This window comes from Fringilla coelebs (assembly GCF_963513975.1).
Source record: "Fringilla coelebs genome assembly, chromosome: 17".
In the NCBI taxonomy this organism is placed as follows: domain Eukaryota; kingdom Metazoa; phylum Chordata; class Aves; order Passeriformes; family Fringillidae; genus Fringilla; species Fringilla coelebs.
The window spans coordinates 12,289,405-12,316,912 of NC_140043.1; the positions used below are offsets into that span (position 1 = coordinate 12,289,405).

The 27,508-nt window shown below is 54.7% G+C and overlaps 2 protein-coding genes across 2 annotated transcripts; one reads left to right on the forward strand and one right to left on the reverse strand.

The window, feature by feature from the left end:
- Positions 1-7,211: 7,211 nt before the first annotated feature.
- On the forward strand, positions 7,212-11,111 carry MYL2 (myosin light chain 2). The gene is made up of 7 exons (XM_084217261.1): positions 7,212-7,280; positions 8,144-8,233; positions 8,844-8,919; positions 9,722-9,826; positions 10,542-10,617; positions 10,705-10,753; positions 10,860-11,111. Exons 1-7 carry the CDS (start codon positions 7,278-7,280, stop codon positions 10,956-10,958), a joined length of 498 nt encoding a protein of 165 aa, XP_084073387.1. The 5' UTR covers positions 7,212-7,277; the 3' UTR covers positions 10,959-11,111.
- A 572-nt stretch (positions 11,112-11,683) lies between these two features.
- On the reverse strand, positions 11,684-26,656 carry CCDC63 (coiled-coil domain containing 63; the record flags this gene model as incomplete). The annotated part of the gene is made up of 11 exons (XM_084217341.1): positions 11,684-11,868; positions 12,047-12,241; positions 12,898-13,069; positions 13,521-13,595; positions 13,928-14,136; positions 14,796-14,977; positions 15,446-15,627; positions 16,103-16,222; positions 17,328-17,517; positions 17,956-18,110; positions 26,507-26,656. 11 exons carry the CDS (start codon positions 26,654-26,656, stop codon positions 11,684-11,686), a joined length of 1,815 nt encoding a protein of 604 aa, XP_084073467.1.
- Between the last annotated feature and the right edge of the window lie 852 nt (positions 26,657-27,508).

Sequence of the window (27,508 nt, forward strand, 5' to 3'; positions counted from 1 at the left end):
TTCACGGCTCTGGAGCTGGAGTTGTGTTTTGTTTGTATCAAGCCGTGTAAATCTGTCTTTTCTCCACATTGTCTAATAAATCTTCTGAGATTTTGTGACTTTATACTGTCTTATTTGATAGACTTGTATTTTAAAACCAAACATGCAGCAATGTCTCCTCTGGGCTGAGGAGGATGAGGGATCCCTGTGCTCCCAGAAGGGCTGGAGGGAGATGGGCAGCAGCAAACCCACCAGTGCTCCTGCAGTGGTCACTTGTGATCCTTCACTGCTCCTAAAAGTCTCCTTGCTGCAGCAAATCCTGCACTGCTGGAGCCTCTCTCTGCACAAAGCTGGGGAGGAAGCTGCCCCTCACTGCCCAGGTATCACCATGCTGCGTTTTGCAGGGCTCTTGGGATTCCACCAACAAGCAAAGTTTGAGTTCAGAAGACACTGAAGAAAAAGGACACTTTTCAAACTGCACCCTGCCCTGCAGGGGCTTCCAGTTCTCACAGGGACAGGTGTGCTCCTGGGCCAGGAGAATTGTCCAAAAGGGCGAGGCAGACACACAAAGTGACCTTGGCCCCACAGTGGAGCACAAGCAGCCAGGAAATGATCTTCTTCTTCTCATCTCTTCCTCTCAGAGAAACTCAGAGCCGCTCACAATCCCACAATCGCAAAACGCCTCAGGCAGAAGAACAAGTGAACAGAAAAATCAAAGTTCAAAGAAAGATTTGCAGGAGTCGAGGCAGTTTGTAGGAGAGAGAGCCTGGATGCTCCTGTGAGCCCTGCACCAGCATCTTCCCCACCTTCAGAGCTGGCTGGAAAAGGGGCAAATCCTTCTTATGCTCCTGCAGCAAGCGCCTTGCCTGGAACTGGGGAACCCCAGATGAAAATGCTGAGAGAGCTGAAATCCCAACCCTGGTGGCATCAACAGCAAATTCCACAGATGCTCTGAGACCCCAAACACGAGTGCCCAGGTGCTGCTCCTGCTTGGGGGCACGCAGGTCAAAGCCTCCAACTTTGTGCTATAAATAGATCCCCTTATCCCCCAAATCATAAAAATCAGGGAGTGGAAACTGCTAGGAGTCATCGAGATTTGTAATGAGATTGGGGCTGCTGGTGGTGCCAGGAAGCTGCTTCACCCGAGGCTTAATGAGGCTGTAATTAGCTGGGGGTGGGAGCAGAGGCCCTGCAAGGGGAGATCCCCGGTGGGAATTCATTTCCATACCTCCCCAAGGGCCACGGGGAGGTTTGCTCATCCATGGGTCAGTGAGCCCAGGTGGGATGAGCTGGTTCCTCCCCATGCCAGCAAGAGGGATTGCCCAGTCTGTCCATGGTCCTGGAGCTCCTGGGATCTGCTATTGGAGCCCACCAGGACAGGTCCCAGACCTTCTCCTTGCACCCACCAAGCTGATCTCGCCCCCATAAATCACTGCCCTGCTCTGCTGCCCAGGGAACGCAGGAGCTTGCTCATAAATCAGGAATGAAACTAACTCGGCATCTTTGGTGAGCAAATTAAATTGTGGGCTTTGGAGGAATGTTTCTGTTTGGCCAAATCATTAATAAATCAATGGGAGCAGTGAGGAAGAGGAGACAGACTGCACCCTGTGCCACCTGGAGGGACGGAGAGCTGCGGGGTGGCACAAAGCAGCCGTGTCCCCTGTGTCCCCTGGGGTGCTGCCCCACGGCCCTGGAGCACCCTGGGGACAGCAGGGGGACCCCAGTGCTGCCACCCCCTTCCACAGAGGGCTCAGCCCCCCCGGGGAGGGCTGTGAGGCACAGGTTAATAAATCAGTTTGTCTGCAGCCCCGTTTGCTTTGTGTGCCTGACAATAGCCCGTTGTAAATGGCAGCCCCTTGCCTCCTCTCCTGAAAGGCTTTTAATTAAAATACGGAAGGGGCTTTTCTGTGTACTTTAACAAAAAAAAAAAAAAAAAAAAAGAAAAGAAAAAGGAGGAAAAAAAGGATTTCAGCACACTCCCATTCCAGGCATTAATTTATTCCTGCCTTGCTGCCTTGTCTGTGATCCACGTAACTCCTTTGTGCAGTGAGCTGGCCCCATGAGGCAGCCGAGGGGCGATGCTGGCAGAGAGAGCTGCTGGTGGTGACCAGTGCTGGTGGTGACCAGTGCTGACTGGGAGCTTGCTCGGTCACCTTGTCCCAAGGATGGGCAGAGGGACTCCAGGAGCCTCACCTGGGGCAGCAGTGCCATTGGAAAAGCAGGGATGTGTGAGGCCCTGGGGTTCTCCAGGAGCTCAGGCCCAGCTGCAGCCCTGAGCACATCCCTTCTGGACACCCCTGCAGCTGCTGCAGAGCTCTGTGCCCACCCTGTGCAGCCCCTCCCAGCTGTACCCAGCAGGTTTGGTCCTGGGGTCCCCAAAGCTCTGGCAGAGGTCGTGCTGCCCTCCCTGTGCCCCCATTGCTGCGGTTTTGTCTTCTCCAGTGGGAAAAGCCAGGGCCATCCCAGGGCTCTGCCTGGCCTCTGCCAGCTCAGGGAGGCAGGGTTCTCCACAGCACTAAGGTACAAGTGAGGTCCCTCCCCACCCAAACCATTCCCTGGTTCTGTAACAGCGCAGAAGGTCATTACCACAGGTGCTGGAGTTTCATGGCCATGGCGCCTCTCCCTGCAGCCCTTCTTCCCTCTCCCTTTGCTCCTCTCCTCTCTGCTTCTTTCCCTCCTGATGCTCTCCCTGCCCTCTTCCCCCATCCCTTTCCCCAATCCCTCTCCCAATCTCTCTCCCAGTCCCCTTCCCAATCCCTTTCCCAGTCCTTTCCCCCAATCCTTTTTCCCCAATCCCTTTTCCCATCCCTTTCCCAATCCCTTTTCCCCCAATCCCTTTTCCCATCCCTTTCCCATCCCTTTCCCCCATCCCTTTCCCAGTCCCTTTCCCCATTATTTTCCCAATCCCTTTCCCAGTCCTTTTCCCCAATCCTTTTTTCCCCAATCCCTTTCCCAATCTTTTTTTCCCCAATCCCTTTCCCAATCCCTTTCCCAATCCCTCTCCTCGCTCCCTCCCGCCGGGACCGGGCAGCGCCCGCACAGCGCCCGCTACAACGTCGCCACCTGGCGGCCACCGCGAGAGCTGCAGCGCGTCCCCGCCGGCCGGGTCGGGGACCCGGGGGGACGCGGGGGGACAGGACCGGTGACGGTGAGGGGACGCAAAGGGACAGGGGGGGCACAGGAGTGCAGGGTGAGGCACCTCGGGGGGTGACAGGGCCCCTTGGCTCCCCGCGGTGCCCGCGGGACCTCGCTGAGCTGTGCCCGGCCTCAGCCCTCGCTGCCCCCCGGGCGCCCCCGGAGGAGCGGGGAAGGTGCCCCGGCTCCTCCACCGGCCGCCTTTCTGCCTCGGCTACTTATTGCACGCACATTTCCCCTACAATTAGCACGTGCTCTTTAATTAATTTTCCTCTTTTATTGCTTCTCCCAAATTATCTCAGCCCCGGCGCCGTTGGCGCGCTCACGGCGGATAGCGCTGCTATTTATGGCTTTCCTGGCAATGCTGCGGCTCGGGAGCCGGGACGGCCACCTCCCCCCGGGGCTGCATCCTGTTCTCGGGCCGGGACACAGCCCCGGGACAGGCCAGAGCTCAGGAATTGTCTGTCCTCGTCCCCATCCTCGGGCCAGCCACTCCCCGGCTCTGTCAGGCAGGTGGCGGCTCCTGCCCAAATTCCTGAGCTGGGCAAACCCTCCCGGCCATAACCACGGCGCTGCAACTTTCCAAGGGAAAACGGAGATGTCAGGCAAAGCTGTGGCATCAAATCTGCCCGGAATAAGCTGCCGCACGTGGAAATCTTCTGAACACCGAGGGGAGAGGGGTAAAACCCTCTGAAAGCTCCCGAGGATGCTGCCAGAAAGGAGCTGCGGGGGAATGTGGTGGGCAAAGGAAGGACGTCCCCAAAACTTCACACAAAGGGAACTGAGCTGCAGGGGTGTGATGGAGGGCACAGAAACCAGCTGTGGCAGAGGAGATGAATTTCATCCAGCACCAGGGCCCGTGGGTCACCCCCACACTCCCCAATTCGAGCATCAGGGATGGGGTGACCACCTCTGGCAGCTTCCAGCTGCAGCTCCCAGAAGGAATCTATCCTTCTACCTTTAACATGCTTTCCCCCTTTAAAATAATCATTACCAATAAACAAATATAGCAGCCAGTTGTACATAAGCATCAAATTAAGCGGGTACATGCATTTGTTATATTTGATATAGCCTTGTTAACTGGAAATTCCCAGGTTTGGAATATGTATTGATTTCAGCAAACATATATTACTTTACTGTAAGTACCCACAGCCATTGTAGTTAATATACAACAGTTTAATTTAAAATGCATTAGTTTAATAAAAATGCATAAAACAGAAGGGAATTGCATTAGCTTCAATAAAAAAGAATTCAATTTCATAAATATTATCCAGTGTTAAAATGCATTGATTTCCTGGGAAAATGTATTGGTCAGAGGTAATTTACATTGGTTTGGATGGGAACGTCCCGGGGTGTATACATATGTATTAGTTTAGTCAAATGCGTCTGAGCACAGAAAAAAAACAGCGGCTGGAGCAGAGGATATTCACAGGGAACCGCTGCGGAGTGAGCTGGCTCTGGAGCATCCTGGCTCTCTGAGGGGGCTGTGCCAGGGGCTGGGCACCCCCAGAACGGTTCAGAGGGTGCTCAGGCTCGGGGGTAGCGGGGTGCTGCCGCATCCCCGGGACACGGCGCCGTTATCAGCCCCGGGCAGGCCTGGGCTGGGGCCGGGGCTGAGCCTCGCTCAGGCAGAGCACGCGCCCGGCACAGAGCAGGGGTTAATCAAATCCTTTTGACTCCATTTTTTATCGAGCTCAAGAGGGGCTGGCCTATTAATTAGAAAGGCTTTTTCATGTAAAACACAGGCTCTTTTGCAGATAAGAAGGGACGATGCTTGATTCTGCCGTGGCACGGATCCGTGTGTTATTCCTTGACATCCATTCACAGGCTGCAGCCACTTCCCACAGCTCTTTTGTTCACTACAGGGCTCCAGAGGCAGGTTGGTGCATACAGACATATTTAAAGCTCTCAGGTTTTCCTGGGGGCCAACAAGCCCCCCAATATCCAGAGGAGGAGAAGGATATGGTGTGCCTGGAGGCGCTTCCATCTGCAGGCTGGACCAGGGTCCTCAGGGGAGAGCAGGATCTGGCCTGTGCAGCACAGAGGATTTCAGCTGACAGCAAGAAGTGAGCAGTGGAGCAGATGCAGCATCTTACAAAGGACAGCAGAAACCCTGGCAGCCATCAGCACCCCACGCCCATCCCGGATTTCTGTGCCACCCTCTGCACCCCGACCCTTCAGAGCCCCCAGCCACCATCTCACCCCAACCACAACCCGGCCAACCCCAGGGAGAGACACAGCTCTGGGTTCTTTCAGGCTGGGTGGGCAAAAATGGTTGTTCCTGAAAAGAAAACACTCCGGGAGACCTCCACAGCTCCAGGGTTTCCTGCTGTGCCGTGCCCCGGCACGGACACGGAGCCGGGGATGGGGACAGGCAGAGCCCGGTCGGCGCCGGTGGCTCCGTGGCCAGTCCTGTGAAACCACCACACATCACTTCCCTGATGCTTATGGATTTTTCCTTAATGCCACAAATTAAGGTAATTGGGCTCGGCTGGACGATGGATCCAGTTGAACTTGGCAGGATGAGGGAGCGTCCGTGCCGAGATTGATCCCGCTCATCCCCGGCTGTGCCCGGGGCTGCTCCTGGCCCCAGCTCTGCCCCCGCGGCTCTTTCTCCTGCCCTTTTTGCTCGCACAGACCTCAAAACACATCCTGAAATCCCTCCCCTGAGCTGCAGTTCCGTCCAGACGAGATGGTCATTCCCGGATCAGGAGGTTTTCTCCTCCACAGGCACTTTTCCCTACGCACTTCCCCACTGAAATCTCCTGAAATTGCCGACTGAAATCCCCCCCGTAATGCCATCCTCGCTGGCACGGCCGTGGCAGCCGGGCGGCGAGTGCCAGGGATTAAACACGATATTTGTGACCTCCGGGAGAACAAGGGCAGCGTCTGGGCAGAGCCCGGAGTTCCAGGGATCTGGTTTCACAATCCCTTTTGTTCCCAGCCCTCCCCGCTCGCCCACCACCCTCCTCGGCATGCGGAGGGGACAATGCCGGGCAGCGAGGCCACCAGCCCGCACGGCCACCGGGTCACGGCCGTGGCACGGCAGAGCCTGGGGGGCCGATGGGCATCCCGGGGCTGGCAGCACCATTCCCACCCCAGCATGCCCGTGAATCCTCCTCCAGCCTCATCCCGGGCTAGGGCAGAGAGAGGGGGGATAAAATGAACAGGCTGAAGACAAAAGGGAACCGCCCGGTCCCGGCAGCCACAAGTCCCGCTTCACACGCCCAGCAGACACGGGAGAGGTTCTGTGGGATCGCTGCCCGTGGGTTCCTTGGCTCTTGCTGCAGGAATGCCGAGCCGGAGCCCGGGCAGTGTGAGCATCATCCCTGCAGGATGTGTCCCCGGGACAGGGCCCGGAATCGGGAGAGTTAAATGTGCGTGTCCCACCGGGACCAGGGCGAGTAATGCTTGGCTTAAGTGGGTGACAGGTGCCTCAGTGGGGGTGACACATGAGAGAGGAGCTCTTGGTGCCCGCCCGGCTCTGTCGAAGCTCAGCATCCGCCTCCGGCCCCGCCGCGGCGCTCCGGGATGGGGCTGCAGCTCCGGGGATGTCCCCGCTCGGCCACGCACTGGGTGACCTGGCAGCTGCTCCTGCTCCGGGAGCATCCCCAGGGAGGCGACCCAAGGGCCGGGAGCCGGAACCGAGCTGCTCCCGGCTGTGCCGAGCCAGCGCTGCGATGGGGCTCCCAAAACCGCCTGGAAGAACCGAGGAGAAACATCCGTGTCCCAAAGCTTGGGGGATTCTAGCGGGGGGTCCCCTGGGGCCGACCCCTCCCTGCGTGTCCCAGCCGAGGGGACAAGCCCGGCGCCAGCCCGAGTGACAAAGGCAGGTGGGATTGTCCCCGAGCAGTCCCGGGTCAGCATCCCCGGGGTGGGAGCTGGGGGCCACCCGGCACTTCGTTAACCTTGAAACCCTGCCGGGCTCACATGTCACGTCAGCCGGTGACAACAACAAGCTGCTATTCCAGATTAGAGAGTGAGAGGGACAGAGAAAGGCAGAGACAACAGGGTTGGGGGCGGCCAAATTACCTATTACAGCCAAAAGTGGGCATGGGGCTATTTTTAACCCCGAGGGGGGTGTATTTATTGTTCCAGCCGGGGGGAGTGAGGGAGTGCCTCTGGGACACCCCTCACGGTGACATCGGCAGCTGAGCGAAGCCATGGTGAGTACTGAGAGCCCAAGAAATAAAATTAATTTGATTTTTCACCAGAATAGCTTTAATGGGCAGGGGGCAAAGGAGGCAACAAGGAGTTGAGGGTCAAGGGTCTTGTCTGCCTTGGAAAGGGGGTGAGAAAACTGGGGAGCATCTGGGTGGATCAGCAGCATCTCACAGGGAACAGAGAGGTGTCTGCCGTGCTAGCAGAGGTTTCAAATGAGGGCAGATGGTTTTAGAGTCCAAATGCCATTTTTCTCTTTTCCCTTCCTTCATGCAGTGAGAGGAAGGGCCGTTTTGTGCCCCCAAAATCCTCCTCCTGAGAGACCCCCATGAGAGGAAACAGCTGCAGGAGCAGACACTGGAATGAGGGATAATGGGCTGGGTGGGACAGTGAGGGGCTCTTCTTTAAAACACACATTGACCCATTTCTGACTCTTTCAAGCCTCAGTGCGGGAGGAGGCAGATTTTTAATTAAGCCATACTTTAATATCTGCACAGCAGGGTAAAGAAGCACTGACTGACTACAACCCCCATATACAACCTCAGCAGTGCTCCCAAAACCAGGGTTCCAATGGGGACATCTCACCCCAGGGCTGACCCTTTTACCTGCCAGGGGGAGAAGTGACTTCACTCCTCATCTTTCCTTGCACCTATCTGGCTAGATTCACCAGGAACTGAAATTTAAGTAGGAATCTTAATGCCCCTCAGTATCCCAGAGGTGCAGGGAGAAACTACCGAGCCCCCAGGGAAGAGAGCCCCGGCCCAGAGCTCCCACCAAGGGGTCACAAGTAAGAACAGGGCACTTCCACGCTTTGATTTCACCCCACAAAAAGCCAGTGAGCTAATGGTGCACACCTGGACTCCTGCAGGCACCCAAGAAAGCCAAGAAGAGGGTTGAAGGCGCCAATTCCAATGTCTTCTCCATGTTTGAGCAGGCCCAGATCCAGGAATTCAAAGAGGTAGGTGGGTTTGGTGGGAAGGTCTGAGGGTCCTGGATGTGATGTGACCTTCAGCTTTTTCCTTGGTGCTCTCAAGTGGCAGCTGGCTCACATCAGGAGGCAGCAGGATCGGGTTTGGGTGGCTTTATTTTAAAAGTGAGAATAACAACTCGGCGATGCCGTTAAATCTGGCAAAGCCTCCAAGCAGATTCCCTCAGAGGATCAGCACATCCAGGGGAGCTGGGGCTCATCTCCCAGCTCCTGCCACCTGCCTGGCCAGGAGCTCTCACCCCCTGCACGGCAGGCACGTGGTCCTGTGCAGATCCCAGTTCCAGGGATAACTGGCCCCAGTTGGAGGAGCTGATGGCTCAGACTGGCCTCTCTGCCTGTCATTCTGGGGTGAGAGGGATTTGGCCAGGGAAAGGGTTTGTGCAGCTTTGGGGTTTGTGCCCCAGGGTGCAGGACTGTGTGGGATTAGGATGAGTGAGACCCCCAGAGCCCCTCCTGGGAGGGTTCAAAATGCCCTTATCCCATCCAAGCTAAAGGGAGAAGGAGAAAGGTGCTAAAGCCTTTGCAAAAGCTGACGATTCCCCCTTTCCCTGCGCTCCCTGCCCTGCTCCTGTGCTTCCAGGCATTCACCATCATGGATCAGAACCGGGACGGCTTCATCGACAAGGCAGATCTGAGAGACACCTTTGCTGCCCTTGGTGAGCCCAGCTTTAGCAGCCTCCCCTCCCCAGGCCTGTTAATTGAGAAACAAGGCAGGGTGGGGCATTTCCCCAAGCCCCTGTCGTTCCCCAGATCTCCCATTTTGCCAAAAACCTCCTGATCCAAACCCAAGGCTGCCAGGCTGGGGGATCCCTCGCGGGTGACCCGGAGCAGCTCCCACAGCTGGTTCATCCCCTTGGCACTGGAGCCAGCTCCTGGATTACACAGCCAAACACTCCCTGCCCTGCCCGTGCTTAGGAGCACCTGGCTGTGCCCATCCCACGGCATCCCAGGGTGTGTGGGCATGAAGGGGATTTGGGGGATTTGGGGGAGGCTGTGACACTGCGAGCTTGGCTCTGCCATCAGAAGTCAGCATGAATCAGCAGCGGAGTTCCAAGGACAACCCAGCCTTGGGAAAAAAGGATGTAGGTGTTCAATCCCCTTTGCTTTTGGTGCTGAGGGACAGGGAGAGCCCCAGTGCTGGTGGTCTTGGCCCAAAACATATTCCAAGGAGGGCTAGAAGAGGCTGATCCGTGGGGCAGTGAGGCAAGGAAGCAGCACAGCTCTGTCCTTTCATCCTTCTTTTCTGTGACCCTGGAGCCTGAGAGCCAGAGCTGGAGATGATTCTCTCACCTCACTGCTGCTACCTCCGTTCCTTGTCAGAGGTGTCTCCCCAGGAAGGTGCTATTTCCCTCCAGTGGGGGAAAATCCCTAGAGAAGTGTTCTGTGGTGTGCATTTTTAGCCCCCAACACGCAGAGCAGGACTCAGCTCCATGACTGACCCAGAGCTGCTCTCCCCAGGGCGCCTGAACGTGAAGAACGAGGAGATCGATGAGATGATAAAGGAGGCGCCGGGCCCCATCAACTTCACCGTGTTCCTCACCATGTTTGGGGAGAAGCTCAAGGGTGAGAGGGCACCTGGGGAGCTGGGAGTGCTCAGTGGTGCTCAGTGGCATTCCCATGCCCCAAAACTCCTGCTGATTTGCAGTACCTAACACCCTTAGGTCCAGAGATCCAGATCTTATCCCACAACTCCCCAAGCTGTTGGGGGGTATGAGATGGCCTCCGTGCCTCAGTTTCCCCAGCCATTTACAAAAACCACATGGCTGTGCTGCTGCTGCTGTCCCATAGGAAGAGGGGACAGCTCTGGCAGTACCTCTCAGCCTGCTGACACCAGCAGTGCCAACAGCGGTCCCCCTGCCTACAGCCAGACTCTGACCCATCATCCCATCTGGCTGTACCCTGAATCACGTCCTTAACCCAAGGAATGCAGCCTCCTGCCGATCTCCAAGAGGCTGAAGGGCCCCAAGAGCTGTTCCTGGAGCTGCAGGGCCCCAGGGGCTGTGCCTGGAGCTCTATAAATACGCTCCAAAGATTAGATAAATGCCGGATGCCGGAGCGGTGGCGACACCGCCTGCTCCGTGCTCACACCACCACCCTAGGGCTGCTCCTCTACATGCCACCAACTTCACTCCAGTCTCCAGCTGCAGGGTCAGCATTCCTGCAGGGGCCCCACTTTCCAGTCTGCCCCCCATTTTGCCCCCTAGGCTGGGAGAAGCAGGAGGTTGCAGTCGGCTTCCTACTTTACCATCTCAAATGGCCATGGCTTTGTCACCCACAGGTGCCGACCCAGAGGAGACAATCCTGAATGCATTCAAGGTGTTTGATCCAGAGGGGAAAGGCCTGAAATCTGCCTAGTGAGTGCAGGGGCACCTGGGGCAGGGAGTGATGGGGGTGTCCCCATGAGGACCTGCCCAGCGCTCACCGCGCTCTCTTGTTTGCAGCATCAAAGAAATGCTGATGACGCAGGGGGAGAGGTTTTCCCAGGAAGAGGTATGATCTCCTTCCCACCTTCTGCCAGCCTCCCTCCATCCCCACAGACCCCATCCCTCCTCCCAGCCCTCTCATGCCCCCTTTTGTCACTGCTCTTCCCTGGCAGATCGATCAGATGTTTGCTGCCTTCCCTCCGGACATGTCTGGCAACCTGGACTACAAGAACCTGGTCCATGTCATTACTCATGGTGAAGAGAAGGACTAGCCCAGGCTCAGGGCTGGGGCTGGCACTGCAAGATCACCTCTCCCTAGGTCACACAGGGGTTCCCTTTCCTCTTCCCCTGGAGAGGCATGTGCCTGGGAATTTGGCACAGGAATGGCATTCACATTAAAAGGCCTTTTGGCAAGAGGAAACCCAGCTGCTGGTGTGAGCAGTGCTTGGCTTGCATGGTGTGCCTGTGCCCTGTGGGAGCCCTCAGATCCTCCCAGACCCTGCTGGCCTCAGCACCCCAGAGCCACTGCATGTCTCTCTCATGTGTCCTCCAGTCCCTCTGCCTCCCACTCCCAGCCCCACACCAGCCTGTTCCACGCTGGGCTGTGCCCATCCCACCTGGTCCCACAGCCCAGTTCAAGTTTTCTTTAGGCAGCAGGGAGTTGTCAGCTTCTGCCAGCTTAGCAGGGAACACCCCATGAGCACACTCATGACCTGCACCCCACCTGCCAGGCCCTGCCCTCGGGCACAGCACAGGATTGGCACCATGGTCCCCATCTCTGGCTGTGGGGAGTGCCTTGGGTTGTGTGACAGGGACATCACCCTCTGTTAGAGCAGCTGATCCCACCCTGGCTGCAGATGCTGTCAGCAGTGGGTGAAGCCATGCCAAGACATCACCTGGTGAGGTTCTGAAGCCCGTGAAAGGTGTTGGGCTCCTCCCAGAGAAGGAAGATGGAACAACATGAAGGATGCAGAAGCTCAAGAATGAAACAGCTTATTTAATTCCCTGGTGAGCTCTTGGACCCTGATGGGCCCTTGGTGTCTGATGGGCCCCCGATCCCTGATGCACTCTGTTGTGTGAATCTCCTCTTCCTCTTGCCCGCGCTGGGGGGCCTGCTCCCCTCCTCCTGCTGCCTCTGGATAACCAGCTCATGCAGCTCAGCCCGCCCCAGCGGCTCTTCCACTGCCCAAGAGAACGGCCATCCCATAATACACACTTCTACAAGCCTCACACCCCTCAGTGGGGCAGGGCAGGCTGGAGGGGATGGACTGGGAAGGACAGCAGGGCTCGGCCAGGCAGCCACGGGGCATCGGGGAAGGGCAGCCCAGCCCCAGCCCCCCTCTCCCCCCTCCCTGCTCACCGGTTCCGGGCTCAGGGGTCTCCTCCAGGTCCGGGGGGGGCGGGCAGAGCTTGGCCCTGTCCATGGTCCAGAGGAGGTTGGAGGCTGCCCGCAGGGGGCTGACGAAGGCCTGGGCGCGCTGGGTGCGGTCGATGGAGGTGTAGCGCAGCAGGGACTCCCGCAGCAGGAACTCCTTGACCTTGTTCTCCACGGGACCTGGGGGGGAAGGAGCCACGGTGTCCCACAGTGACCCTGCAGCAGGACCCTGCCCAAACCCACCCCTGGCTGTCTGCAGAGCAGGGCATCCACTGGCTTCCCTCCCCCAGGGTCAGGGGGGCGAGGCTGGGTGGTGGAATCATAAAATCACAGAGTTGTGAATGTTGGAACAGACCTCCAAAACCATCAAGTCCAACTTCATACTGAAAATTTCCTGCCTGTTAAAGTGTACCACAAAGTGCCACATCCCCTTTTCTTTTTGGAGCACTTCAAGGGTGGTGACTCTACCCCTTCCCTGGGAAGCCTGTTCCAGCACTTGACCACTATTTCAGTGAAGAAATTTTCCCTAATATCCAACCTGAACCTCCCCTAGTGCAATTCCCCTTGTCCTCTAGCTGGCTGCCTGGGAGGAGAGGCCGACCCCCGTTGCACTTCAGCACCCAGAGCCACGATGGGGCTTTGGGGATCCACTGGGATGTTAAAAATCCAAATTAGCTCCTAAATTTGCTGGGAATTTGGCACTGCCAATTCACTTTCTGGCACACATGACTGATGGGACAGGGAAAAACAAAAGCTCGGCTTAAACACAGTGAGAGGGGGCATTGAACAGGACTTCCCAGGGTGGTGGCACGGGAAGAGGGGCAGCCCTGACCTACCAAAAACTGGCACCAAGCTGTCCCCAAGAGGCTTCACTATCTTTGTAGTGTCACAGTCCATTTCCTTCAAGAGGGTCTCCACACGAGATTGGATCTCTCCCAGGAGTTTGCTGCTCTCCTTGCATTTTTCCTCATACCTGTTGGCTTCCTCGGTGGTCTCTGCTATTTTTGCCTACCAGCAAAGGGTTTTGTGTCACAAAGGTGTCACAAAGGTGTCACAAAGGTGTCACAAAGGTGTCACACCAGCCCCTCGCTGATCCCACCGCCCCAGTGCTGCCCAGTTTCAGTCTGGAGACAGAATCACAGGATGCCAGCGTGGGTCAGGTTGGAAGGGACCACAAGGGGTGTTCTGGTCCGAGCTCTCTTTGAGCAGGGTCATCCCAGAGCACAGGGCACGGGATTGTGTCCAGAGGGTTCTTGACTATCCCCAGCTGCCCATGCTGGCCCAGGGCTGGCACAGTCACCCTCTCACCATGCTGGGAGCTGCCAAAACCTTTGCAGGGCCCTTTTCTCCCCACACCTCTCCAGCCACTGGCCAGAGCAGCATTTACAGGACGAGTGCTGGGATATGCTGCCAGACAGGAATGTGCTGCTCTTCCAGAAGGAATCCACGGCCACCGTACCTCCAGCTCCCGCAGGACCTGAGTCTGGGCTGTCTCTGCCTGCTCCCGCTCCGTTGTGAAGGCACTCATATCATCCTGTGGGATGGGAACACCTGGTGGTACCGATGGAACCCCCCTGACCCTCCCGAGGGAGCCTGGGGACAGCCCGGGGAGCAGGGACACCTCCAGGGACATGGAGAACCAGGCAGCCCCGCAGGGCTCGGGGAGCTCCGGGCTGCCCGGGACCCTGCAGTGTTTTTGCTGGGTACACGGTGGCAGCATTGAGACGCGTTCAGCTCCCAGAACACGGCGGAGTTCGGCTTTGGATGCTCCTGCGCATCCCCTTCGCCCTACCTGGATGTGGACGAACCCACCCTGACCCAAAATCGCTGCCTGGAAAGGGGGGACACGAGGAGGCAGGAACAGACCTGGATCGCCTGGATCCTCTGCCTGAGATCCTCGTTCCTGACGTTCAGCCTGATGGCATAGTTAAAGAGGATGAAGAATCTCCTGTCCTTTTCAAGGAAGTCCTCCAAGAAATCATCGATGTCTCCCTCCGACAGCTCCAGCAGACGCTTGTAGGCCACCTCATAGCTCTCCTTTTGGCTCATTTTGGCCCTCTCAGCTGCCTCAAAGGCTGAGAAAGAGACAGAGAGCCGTGCTTGCCCTTTGCAGAGGCTTCCCTGCGGTGCTGTGGGGTTTGGTGCAGGGCTGGGCAGGAGGGAGCAGTGCTGGAGGGGCAGAGGATGCCTCTTCCACCAGGACACTAAGCAGGGATGTCACTGGGGAACAGAGCAAACCCCATGGATTCTCTCCCAGGAGGATGGAATTATTAGATTAGATTAGATTTTAGGAAGAAATTCTTCCCTGTGAGGGTGATGAGGCTCTGGCACAGGGTGTCCAGAGCAGCTGTGGCTGCTCCATCCTTGGAAGCATCCAAGGCCAGGCTGGACAGGGTTTGGAGCAACCTGGGATAGTGAAAGGTGTCCCTGCCCATGGAGGGGGTGGAAGTGGATGAGTTTTAAGACTCCTTTCCAACCCAACCCGTTCTGTGGTAAAAGGAGCCGTGGTTGCACCCAGGAGCAGCTCCCTGTCCCGAGGGCACCCCGAGACACTCAGTCTCACTCAATCATCACTGTTCAGCCTTTTTGTTTGTAGGCTGAAGGTTGGGTGGGGGAGGCTGTGGGCAGGGCAGGCATCCTGCCTTTGGGGTGCAATTCTACAAACCACCACGAGCAGCCCAGCCCCACCAGCTCCACACACTTCAGGTTTGTGCCACAAATTCTCCTTTGATACCTTCTCTCGCTTTGGCCTGTTCCTTCAACGTAGAGAGATCTGCACATTTGCTGAGGAAGAAGTTCTTCAGCCTGGTCTCCTGGTGAAGGGCACACTTCCTCTCCAGCAGCCTGATGTTGTACTGGATGGTTTCTCTGTAGCGCACGTCCCGGATGTCCGAGATCCGCCCCAGATCCTCCATCCTGCACACGGAGAGCAGCTCTCACACCTCGTGTGTGGACAAGGCTCTGTGCTCCTGGTCACTCCCAGGAGGGCCAGACCTGCCAAAGCCCCTCTGATGCTGTTCCCATTCCCAGCTCTCATCTGGATGGAGTGGAGTCACTCCAGAGGGAATTCACAGCCACTAACACAGCTTTTGGTGGGGTTTTGTACGTGGGTGTAGTACCCAGCTCAGGTGGGACTCAGAAAAGAGCCTTCTCCATGGGGCAGCCCATCCCATCCAAAGAAACACCTGGGACAGATGGAATTAAACACCCTGGAGGTACCAGTCTCCCTACACTGACCAGGCACCCAACCCTTAGCACCCAGACCTAGATGGGAGTGGTGAATCCTCTCTCTGAAGCCTCAGCTGGTTTCTCTGTTTGAACATTCATCACTGGCACCACCCATCAGCCCCAGGTTCTGCCCAGAGGGCTGCCAAGGCCCCGTACCACTGCTCGTAGTCTTCCGTGGCTTGCTCTACAGCAGCCTCCAGCAGCTTGTTCTGCTGAGCTAGACTTTTTTCCAACTTCCAGTAGCAGTTGTCATAAAAGGCTTTCTGGATCTGCAGGCTGGCAGTCTCGTCCCTGAGCTTGTTGTTCCTGGTCATGATGGTGTTGTAACGCACAGTGGCCTGGGGAGAGCAAAGCAAAAGCTCTGGAGCTGGTGGGGAACTGGAGGGTTCAGTTTGCTGCTTAAAGACCTCGACCAGGGCAGGGTCAAACACAGCCCAAGAGATTTGAGGCTGGCCCTGCACTGTCCTCCCCAAGAGAGGAAAGGCAACAGAAGACCAGGTTGATCACAACAGGGACCTGGAGCTGGCTTTGTCCAAGGCAAGGCGGCTCCAGGCAGCCCAGTTTGATCCCAGGGCAGGTGCAGACCTTCAGGCCTCTTGGCACAGCACAAGTGCTGCATTTGGGTCACCAAGCCTGAAGGAGCCTTTGAGATATTCTGGGAATGATCAGGCCAGGGGAACAAGCCAGGTGCTTCCTGCAGCTTGTGCCAACCAAACTCATTTGCACCACTGTGCTTTGTCCTGACCAGAAAGGTCCCAGGCCCCTGTGTCACCCCAAACATGTTCTCCAAAAGCCTCCAAAATGTTTCCTTACATGACTCAGACGCATCTCCAGTAACTCAATCTTCTTCTGCAGTTGTTTGTGGCTCTTTGCTTCCAACTCCCTCCAGTTTGTGTCTCTTTGGTTCACTATCTTTTTTTCCAGCTCTACAACCTGCACACACACACACACAGGGAAAAAAAACCCAGGAAGTATCATCTCCACCCCTACATTCTGGACTTTTGTCAGGACACAGAGCCAAAGAAAATCCCCTCTGTGTACCTGAGCTACAGCAACCATGTCATTAATGAGCTCTCAGTTAAAGGAGCAGCTTTAATCCCAGAGGATCCCACCCTGCACATGCAGAAACATGAACTGTAACTGGGAATGGGGTTTTTTTGTGTCTTGAAGGAAGTGCAGCTGGTTTTGGAGGGAGCTCCAGCAGGTGCTGAACATGGCACAGCAGCACTTTGTAGAGTGGAAGAGGCAATGAGGGTGGGGCTTTGGCAGAGGGATTGCACTGGCCAGGCAGGGATCTGTGCAGTTCTCTCTGAGAATGAGGGGAGGAAAACTTCTGCCAGAAGTGGGGAGATTCCAGAGGAAATCAACCCGTGGAAGAGTGAAGCAGCTGGAGAATGGTGAAGCAGGGGGCAGGTGGGGGAGGGATGACTCAGGCAAGTCAGAGTTATCATCCCTGACAGAAAGCTAACCCTGCTGGGAAAGCTCTGCAGCACCTCCAGCAATGGCAAACCATCCCAGCATATTCCCTGGAGTCCAGCTTGGGCAGCTGGCTCTGAGAACAATGCTGAAGGGAGCTGTCACTTCCATAGTCCACATTTCCCTTGGCTTCCCACTCCCCTCCTGCCCAAATCCAACCAGATCCCCAGGAGAAGGGATGGGGCACCCCTCAGATGCTGCTGTTCCTGTATTTGCCACACCTCAGACAGCCCTGTTCCAGTTTTACCTCTTTTTCAGGAGAATAAAAAAAAGTGAAGGGAGAAGGAAAGGGATGTTTGTGGCCCCAGGCTGGTGTGTGCCACCACACAGGGGTGCAGGGACCAGTGGGACAAGGCTGAGAGTCCAACCTCACTTTTCCAGTCAGTGCTGCTGACTTGAATGGGAGCCTGGTTCTATTTGTCATTGTCATGTGTCGCTTGCCAGGAGGAGCATTCCAAGGTCTGAATTAAATGTGTTTTACACCGAGGAGTTTCAGCCACAGGTCTCCCTCTGTGACTCTGCCCTGCTGTGCTCCAGCAGGGAACAGTCCAGATGCTCTCACCTGCTTGGCCAGGTCAGCTAACTGGGCTTTTCTTTCTTTGATCAGGGCATCATTCTGCTTTCTGGTCTGCAAAAGGCTTCGGACCTTCATACGATTTCTGTTTTCCACCAGCACACTGCTGGGTGAATAGATCTGGCTCAGCGTTAATGTCACATGTCTGTGCTCTTGCTTCAGATCAGCTATTGCTTTTCTGGAAAAATGGAACAACAAATGACATTTAGCACATCCCATCTGCCAGGGCAGGTCCTTACCCCTCCCCATCTCTGCTCTGTGGTCCCCAGATCTCTTCGTAAAAAAGGGGGAGCAACATTTTATATGGGCAGATGAGACAGGACAAGAGGGAATGGATTGAAGCTAAAAGAACAAGAGGGAATGGATTGAAGCTAAAAGAAGAGAGATTGAGATCAGATGTTGGGAAGAAATTCTTTGCTCAGAGAGTGCTGAGGCCCTGGCACAGGGTGTCCAGAGAAGCTGTCCCATCCCTGGAGGTGTCCAAGGCCAGGCTGGACAGGGCTTGGAGCAACCTGGGATAGTGGAAAGTGTCCCTGCCTGTGGGATTCTCTAAATCTGTGATTTTGGCATGGAGGAACTTGCCAAGCCCCAGGCAGCCCAGCAGAGCTGTACTCACTCCTGAGCCTGCATTTGCCGCCAGATATCGGCATCGAAGATTTTCCTCTTGTAGGCCTCATGGTGGAAATGAGTCTGCAGGCGCCTGATCTCCACTTTAGCCTTCATTTCCTTCTCCTTTTCAGGGAGGTCCGGGTCTGATGGGGCTTCTCTCCTCTGCCACAGACAAGGGAGGGTTTGGTCAGTAGAGCAAACACAGCCGGCAGTGGCAGCAGCTGAGCAGCACCAGTCCAGCTCTTCCCTGGCACCTGAGATCCATCACCACCCAAAACACACAGTGCTGGCCGAGCTGGAGCCAGCACCTCAATTCCAGCACAGGGAGAGACCTCCACCAGCAAAGAGGAGAGGTGATGGCAGGTTGTCATCCCTTTTATCACCCAGCACAACAGCGAGGACCACGGGAGTCAGAGCCGGAGCCGCTGGTGCTGGGGACATGGATGAGCCCAGCTGGCTGCCCAGGAGCGGAGCAGGAGTGCTCCTGTCCCCAGCCATCAGAAGGTGACTTCTAGCTGAGAAACTGCCCAGCAGGCAAGCACTGTTAGACCCACCACTACCTGTGTCCTCAGCTGACTCCAATTCCCAAACTCTGCCTCTCCCAACACCCAAATCTCAGTCCAGGGCCTCATTCCTGGCACAAGAAAAGCAGCCCCACTGCTCCCCAGCACCTTGCTGGCAGGAGCAAAGCTGGCTCCCACTGCTGGATGTGTATTTCCGTGGGTAAGATCCCCACAGCAGATCCTCCACAGTCCCTGTGAAGTTCAGCTTTAGTTTGTCCTTCTATTTTACCTTCATTTTCCCCGTCTAACTCTGCTGCTTGCTCTGTAGACGCCTTGGGAAGGGAACAAGCGAAACTCTGCAGGCACAGGATTGCTTTCCAAGGGAAGAAATGAAACAGGAGTAATGGGGTGGCTGTGTCCTCCTGCCCATCCCTCAGCACCCGCTCGCGTGTTTGGCACATGAGGAAACCATCACAGATGGCTGCAAGAGGAATAAAAGGAGAGCATTTCTGGTGATGTCATCGTGAAATTATCGAGTTTTATAAGTAGGGGAAGAACAGATGGTTTGAGCTATTCCATCCCATTCAGTACCTGGGTTTCCATAGAAATTCCAGCGAGGCCAGTCCCCCCCACCCTGTGCCTGCAGAACACCTGGATTCAGCCCCTCTGTCCCACTGATGCCAGGAGGGCACTAGAGTGGACCCTGCAGCCCTTACCCCCAGAGCTGGTCCCCAGCAACCACACTGCAGTCCCTTGGGTGTCCCTGCGTCCCCTGACACTGCTCAGCCCCACACAGGGCACCTTCCTCGGCAGCCAGGAGACAGAACCACAGTGGCAGTCAGGTATTCCCAAAGATCCACCCCTATTTCCAGCAAGAAGCTCAGGAGAGGGAAGAACCTAGAAGAGAACGGGTCCCAGTCCCATCCTGCACTGCCCCAGGTTCCGTGGTTGCCATGGCAGCATCACCACAATGGAGCGAGGATGGTGCCCCATGATGGACCAAGCAAGGAGTTGCTGGGACTCCAAATTACCTGGACCAAAGGGGTTTCTGTGCCCCAAAACCAGCCCTGAAGCACGTGCTGCAACATCTCCCTGGCTGTGTCCACAGCAAGGAGAAACCTTCATTTGGAACTGACCCAAACATGGCATTGGAAGCCTTTTGCTCCAACAGGAGCAGCCAGGGGTTCACCATCCCCAGAAATGCTTCAGGATTAGGGCTGCTGCTCAATTCTCTTCTTGATCCCAGCTCCACATCCAGATTTTTGGCCTCCCAGCCTGGTTTTTATCTGTTTTTTTTAATACAGAGACCATCACAACCCCACCGCCACCACTGCTGGCATCCAGAGCAGCAACGGTTGGCGCTGCCAAACTGGGGAAGGGCCCTGGGGACAGGGACATCTTAGGTGGCTGGTTAGGGGACAGATTGAGGCTTCATGCCCACTTCTCTCCTTCCCATGCAGGGAAGCACACTGGAGCTGTGGATTGAGTCATAAGAGCCGTGATAATCCTTTCCCTGTAAGCCGGAGCGCGTGGCCAGCTCCTTCCCAGGGACTGCACAAACGCTGAGATCCCTGGAGGGCAGCAGCACAGGGGCTGTGTTCTGTAGCCCTGGAGATGCTTACTCAGCTGTGGGCTGAAGGGGAGTAGAGCAGAGCTGAAGGTGAGCAAAGGGCAGCCTGTCCCAGTTTGCAGGGCTGCAGCGAGTTCAAAGCCACGAGCAAAATCCCCGAGCAGAGCATCGGCACCTCCCCGTTATCCCGGAGACTTTGATGAGCTAACAGCCCAGCCACCAAGTTCCAGCCTAATTCCCAGCCAGACAGGCTCTGAGGAGGCATTTAATTGGAAATCATATTCATGGCAGAAAGCAGAATGTGGTGTTTGATAAGAAAAATCACAGCTGAGGGCAGAGCCCTGCTGGGAAGGCACCAGAGCCTGAGGATCCCACCAGGGCTGGGGGAAGCTCCCAGAGCTTTTCATGCTGTTCTTGCATGAGCAACAGCTCTGTGGGATAATAACAACAACCTCTCCAGGGTGAGCTTGTCACTCAGTCCCAGTGGAACCTGGCTGTGTTATGGGGAACATCCCTTCTTTTCACCCTCAGGAGAAACAGGGCCAAACCCCCAGTTCACAATAAAAGGGGAGATGCAGGGGTGAACGTTATTTTTACAGAAACAATGCTACTCAAAATCTTGTTTTTCCTTGGCTTGGACTAGTCCAGCCTGAAAATATAGCCCATATTGTCTGTCTTTTTTGTGTTCTTCTCCATGGACCAATTCTCAATTGTTTAGCAATGAACAAGTCAGTAAATTAAACTATTCAGGAAGGCTCTGATTTGGTAGAGTCTGTGTCTGTCTCCCTCATTGCAGAAACACTGATTTGACTAAAGAGGACTTCTTTCACCCAAACAATGCCTGACTGTCATACTTGCTCTCAGTGAGGGTGACTTCATTGTCTGGATGGACCTTTCTGCAGAAGAGTATTTTGAGCAGGATGAGATTGTCCATAACATTTGAATCCAAAAAGTCCCCAGCTTCTGGGAGAAACACAAGAAAAAGTGACTTTCTATGCAATTTTCAACTTAACTAATCTTGCCTGATTTAACAAGTACATTTAGCACTGATTGACATGCAGAAATTATTCCTTCAGCAGCAGATCTGGGGGCTAATTAAAACTCATTGTACTATATTAAGGAATGAATTCTGATCTGTGCAAGCAGTGAAAACTTTCCCTGATTCCAGCCATGATTTTCCTGTTTCACTGGGTCCAGTTCACAGGGATGCAGGGGATGGTCAGAGCTGGGCTGGCTCTGAGCTGAGCTCCCACCTGGGAACATCCCATCGACGTCAAACAAAATCTCAGGGGTAAGCTGGAGAATTGGGCCCATATTTTCATGCAAATGCAATACATTCATGTTACTTAATGCCTATTTATAATAAATCCAGAACTTAATTCTACTTAACCCGTCTTTAGTGTTTGACACATGAAATCGGTGAGTCAGAGGGCTATATATGGAACTGTCAAAATTTTCTTTTTTCCCCTCCTCTAAAAGCCTGGATTAAATCATAATCAAATTCCCATCAGCTCCAGCAGCAGTGCTGGGATAAGCAGGAAGATGCTGACAACTGCTAAGGCAGCTGGTGGTGGGGAAAGATCTTCTCAGGCAACAAATTGATGTCTAAAACCTCAGAGAAAAGGTTCTGAATTCAGACACTTGCTACGTCCATTTGCTGAAATGACAGAACCAGAATGGCTTTGGTTGGAAGGAATCTTAAAGCTCATCCAGTTCCACCTCCTGCCATGGGCAGGGACAACTTCCACCACCCCAGGCTGCTCCAAGCCCCATCCAACCCAGCCTTGGACGCTTCCAGGGGTGGGGCAGCCACAGCTTCTCTGGGCAACCTGTGGCAATGCTTCAACACCCTCTGAGCAAAGAATTTCTTCCTGACATCCAATCTAATCTCTTCTCTTTTAGTTTAATATCATTCCCCTTGTCCTGCCACCATCTTGCCCATGTAAATGTCCTGTAGTCCTGGAGGTATCCCTTGGCCTCCTGGTGTCACCTTACCAAGAGCTGGCTTGTGAACGGTGTCCCATGGGCACATTTTCTAGCCAGGTTTTTGTTTCTTTCCTCTGATGAATGTTATCTTCACATGTGCATGAATCAGCTTTCAACAGGCAAGACCAGTTTTGGCCCAAAACCATCACAAACATATTGAGAGTTGTAGACCTGCAGCATTTTGCAGCTGGCTCGAGTTTTGCTCTGTGTTTCTTAGAGAAGGGGTTTAATTTCAGATATACACCATTTACTCCTCAGATGCTGAGCTGTTCTCTCCCTGCACAATATCAGTTCTTCCAGCCTGTCCTTCCTGGGTGGGGTAGAGACATCTCTGTACAGGGAAATGACTTAAAGGTTTTCAGGGTAATTGGTAGAGGCAAGGGGAGAGGAGGCTGTTGGCTGCCTCCTCGATTACAGCTGTAATTTCTCCACACTCCAAGAGGAAATTGTCATCGTAATTTCCTGCAGATGGTTTTCTCTGAATTGCTGACACCAAGTGAAATGTGATTTCCAGCAGTGAACTGTCTCCTCCGTGGCTTTGCTGGGTATTATTTCAAGCCTTGCTTTAGGAGCAAGTGCCCCAAGCTTTGACTTTAGGAAAGTAAAACTCTCCCACAGCAGGCTCCACCACTCCAGCAGAGCCAAATAACGTGGGTTTCATCTGTCTGTGCCAGCTCCCAGGCACCTTTGGCTGCAGCAGGTACACTGAATTACTGCTCAAAGGCTGCTTCCACAGGGGTGGAATGCAGGAGGCAAACAGTGGAGGATGTGCTGAAAGCACAGAAAGAAGAGACCTCCAAAAATTTCACTGGCCTGAGGTCAAACCTGGCACGTAACAAGCACACAGACGCTGCAGGATGATTTTAGCTGAAGCACAGAACAGGGGACTCAAGGACAGAGCCATCTCAGGGGCCACTGTCACAAGGGGCTGTGTCTGACCTGGAGCAGGGCTCTCTGTGCCAGTGTGGGGTGCTGAGCCCCAGCACAGGCTGCCCAGAAAAGCTGTGGCTGCCCCATCCCTGGAAGTGTCCCAGGTTGGACAGAGCTTGGAGCAACCTGGGACAGTGGGAGGTGTCCCTGCCCATGGCAGGGGGTGGAACAAGAGGAGCTTTAAGGTCCCTTCCAGCCCAAATAATTCTGGGATTCTATGACCTTTTTTTTTTTCTGAATTAGGGAAAACTGCACAAATTTACTCTCAGTGGTGCTGCTGATTCCTCAGCAGCCTTGGAGAAATCACACCCAGGCAGGAGGCAGGGGTTTGCTCCAGCCTGGGATATGCAGTGCACCAGCTCTCAAAGCCTGGCAGGCACTTGGCTGTGGCTGAGCTGAGCTAATAAATTCCCACTGTGACCTCCCACACCCCATCCTTCCCCAGGGAAGTCTGTTGGCAAATCCAGACTTTGTGCTGGAAACCCTCCACGCCAGACTGGGCTGGGGAGCACTGGGAGGGTGGTCTGTGGCTGAGGAAGCTGCACATCACAGAGGGAGTTGGGAAGGAAATTCCCTTTTCCATGGACTCCAGCAGCTCCATGTCAGCTCTGGGCAGAGCTGGGCAGCACAGGAGAGCACAGCAGGTACAGCCTGGGTTGGAAGAGCTATTTCCAATTAATCATTCCTGATTACAGTCCTGTGCAAGGCTCCTGGTCAGGACTAAGAATACCTTATTAGTTGAACACGCTCTGCAAGTGGCTTAAGGCAACTGAGGATTTGCCTATATAAGATCACTCAGGGAAACTGTTCTGAATTCACATTTAAAGGCAATTAATTAAATTGCTGTATGGGTGTTCTGCACCATCTGCATCCCATTCTTTTCTTTTCCAAACCAAATGAAGGCCACTTGATCTCTGGGTTAATCACAGGAGGAGAGAATCCTAGGGAGCCCACAAGCCCCATGAAAAGAAGCACAACTGAAATAAATCTTCCTGGATGAATTGCACCCCAGGCCCAGCCTGCTGTGGGGATGTTGGTATGGACGGTTCCAGAGCTCCCTGTCTCCTCAGTTTTGGCTTTATGGGAGAAGTTTGGGCCCTCCTGTTCCCTTCCAGCAGCAATCTCAGCACTGGGAAGAAACGGAGTGCACTGGCTGCTCTGCTGCAGCTCAGTGACGTTAATGCCTGATTAAGTAGGTGATGACATCAGGCAGTAAAAGCTCGGCCAAGCACAGGCAGAGCACCCAGAGTGGATCAGAATGGCCCTGCCCAGGATTAGCCCGGGCGGCTGGAGCAGAAAGCTAGGTCCAGCCAGCAGGTCCATGGGATGAGGCAGAGCACAAAGCTCCCTGGAGAGGAGTCAGCCCAGCAAAAGCACTCGGAGGCTTTTTGTCTGATTTAGGACATGTCTCCTTGTAATTAGCCCGGCTTGGCCCCGCTGTTTTCTGCAGCAGGATTTCAGACCTGCTCACGCCAGGAATAGCCGCTTTCCCAGGCTGCTGCCGGCACCACAGCCCTGCTCTGGAGCAGGAACAGATTGTTCTGAACAGTCTGGTCCATTTGCCATTCCTCCAAGCTGGCTGGGTTTGCTGTTTATTGCCACTCACTCAGCAACTGATCTTTTGCAAGATCCCAGCTATCAGTGCCTCCCCTCCCGTCTGGCGCTGCTCACGGCTCTTGAGGTTAGTTCAAGGCTTTACAAGAGACATCAGCTGATTTTTGTAATAGTTGTTACTCAAGAGTTCATTTAAATTAAAGCTTCAGCAAGGAAAATCCCAAGGGCTTGGGCTGCATGCTTCTCTTAGTGTAAATTTGAAGCAGCTTCCAAGGAAATGCAGAGGTGACATGAAGCAAAGCTGGGTTATAATGAATCCTCCTGGGTGTTTCCCCACATTTCTGGGACTAGTTCAAAAGGGAGCTGCACAGCTTGGAAATGGGTTGGAAAAGGGAGCCTGTTTCTAACCCTGCTGCTGAAGGAGATTTGGACGTGCAGGGAAGTCATTCCCAGCAGCCAGGAGCATCCTGTCCCACCAGCCACCAGTGGTCCTTGCTTCTCCCCCTTTGTACCTTGCCAGGCAGGTGGAGGCAGGCTGGGAAAGGCCAGGAGAGCTGGGCTGGCTGGGGCAGGGGGATTCAGGGATGCAGCCATCGCCTGCTCAGAGGGAGGAGAGGAGCAGGAGGCGGCAGAGCTGCACCAGTTGCTTGGCAACTCCCTTGCAAATCTCCATCCTGTCAGAAAATATTTTTTTCCCAGCGATTTGGATGGGTTTTCACAGGCACAGGATCAGGTTTGGATGATCAGGTGGTTTTAAGAGACCACACGTTGTACCTGGGGCGGCCAGGCACCCACTTTGACCAGAAGCTGGACTAGGCTGGTCCCAGCTCAGTCTGTGTGTCTCTCCATCACTGCAGAAGCAAGGCTGTGGTGGATTCATCCCCAGCCAGGGTCTCCCCTGACATCCCATGCCTCAGCTGTCCTTCAGTCCATACCTGACTTCCTTGAGCCCCCAAACTCAGTGGCCAAACCTGACCTTGAAATCCATCTCCCTCTTCTGGGTGGTTGCTGTGTTCTTCACTCTGTGTGCAGAGAGGAAGGAGAAGGAAGCTGGGCCAGGTTGTTCCCAACTTTTGATGGAGAGCAAACAAAGCAGAACAGTGAGGACCATGCTGAGTTTGGTAGTGGAATTAAAAAAAAAAAAAAATCCAGGAAAAAAATGCAAAACACCCCCAAATCACTGCCAAGAAGGCTGGATCCTGGCACAGACAGCATCTCTGGGCATCTCTGCTTTGCTCTACTCCCACTTGCATTTTCCATGGGACGTGCTCCTGGCTTTGTCACCTTTGAGCTGAAGAGCCAGTGAGGTGGCAGCACGTCCTTCAGGATCCCAGTGTCACCATCAACATCACCATCAACTAAGAGAGGAAGCATGAGCCACCCAAAACTCCCATTTAGCCCCTCTGCACTCCAGCATGAGCCCATTTGAGTGGGAGCTGATTCTCCTGCTCAGAGCTGAGGAAGGGGGAATTTCCTCAAGGGAAATGAAATGGTCTCAGCCTGAAAAGGCTTCTCTCTTCTGGATTTTTTGGTTGGGAACAGCGGCTGGAATTTTCCTCTCGGCTGTGCTGACACAACCCCTTCTCCTCCAGTGTGGGAGGGGAATTTGGCCTGCTGATATTCTGTGCCAAGTTTAGCTCGGGATAATGATATACTATTCGGGTTTCTATAGATTCTCAGGTCACTTTGAAAACATGAATTAATCCTGACGACGCAGCTGCGAGGAAACGGAGGTTTCATTGTCCCTGATTTAAAGAGAGGGAAACAGAGACCTGGGGAGTTCATGGTTTCTGTGAGGTTGCAGAGAAAACAAGCAGCAGAGGCTGGGAGCAAACGCAGGGTCCCGAAAGCCTTTCCGCTCCTCGCCGCGCTGCAGAGCCTCCTTCCCACACAAACCCGTTCTGGAGCATCGTTTTACACCAGCCCAAAATGTAACTCCCTTTTTATATTTAGCTCCCAGGTTCTGTAAAGGGACGTTATGTAACAGACCTCAAGTGTGGCATTTTATAATTTACCAGCTCAACTTGTGTTGCTTCTAGAAAGCCGCCTGTGCGCTGCGTTCCCCGGCTGAGCGCAGAGCCCTCGCCCATCTCCTCCTGAGCTGGCAAAATATCCCACTGGGCACCCATCTGTGGTTTTAAAGCGCTGTGGTGGGCTGTCCCCATGGCCCCAGCCAGCCATGCTGTCTCCCAAGCAATTAGTGCTTGCCAGCTCATTTTTTATTGTCAAATCCTCTGCCCTTGCAAGAGAAAGGGAGGAGGCAGCTGGATGCGCTGCTCTCAGAGGGCAGACACAGCCCTTGCTGGTGGAAAATCCTCTTTTGGGTTGCAGGATGGTTCAACAGGCTCTGAAATCCCAGTGGAAGGTGGGAGGGCACACAGGAATTTCTTGCCCAGATGGTCCCATCCATCCATCCATCCATCCATCCATCCATCCATCCATCCATCCATCCATCCATCCCTCCAGTGAACATGTGTGTCCTCAAATTTGGGACTGAGTGAAGGTGAGGCAGCCAGCATCATGTGGTGAAGCTCTGCTGCCTCACAGTCCCTCTGTCCCTGATGCTCTGGCAGCAAGAATCCTCCCTGGGCACAGCTGGTCCTGCCAGGGGTCAGGAATCCACCTTGGCACAGAGCAGAGCAGGCAAACACCAAACCACATCTGCACTGGCAGCCCACAGACCCCTTCCCCATCAGTGTGTTGAAGCTTCTCAGTGCTCTGAACATCTATTGACTGTTTGGAAATCTGGGCTGTAAGGTGGGAAATGCCAGGGAAGCATTTTCTAGGCTCCATGCAGCCAGGGAGGCTGCAGAGATGCGCTGCAGGTAGAGCACCGTTGCAGGGCTGACACCTCCAAGGTGAGCTCTGCTGGCAGGACAAACACGACTGACGGCGTTCCTGGCTTCAATCCCTGCCTGCAGGCAGAGGCAGGAGACACGTTAAGGAATAATTGCTGAAGTGGCAAAACCCCCTGGCTCACCCCATCTCACCCCTCGGCCCCTCTGCTGCTCCTGGGG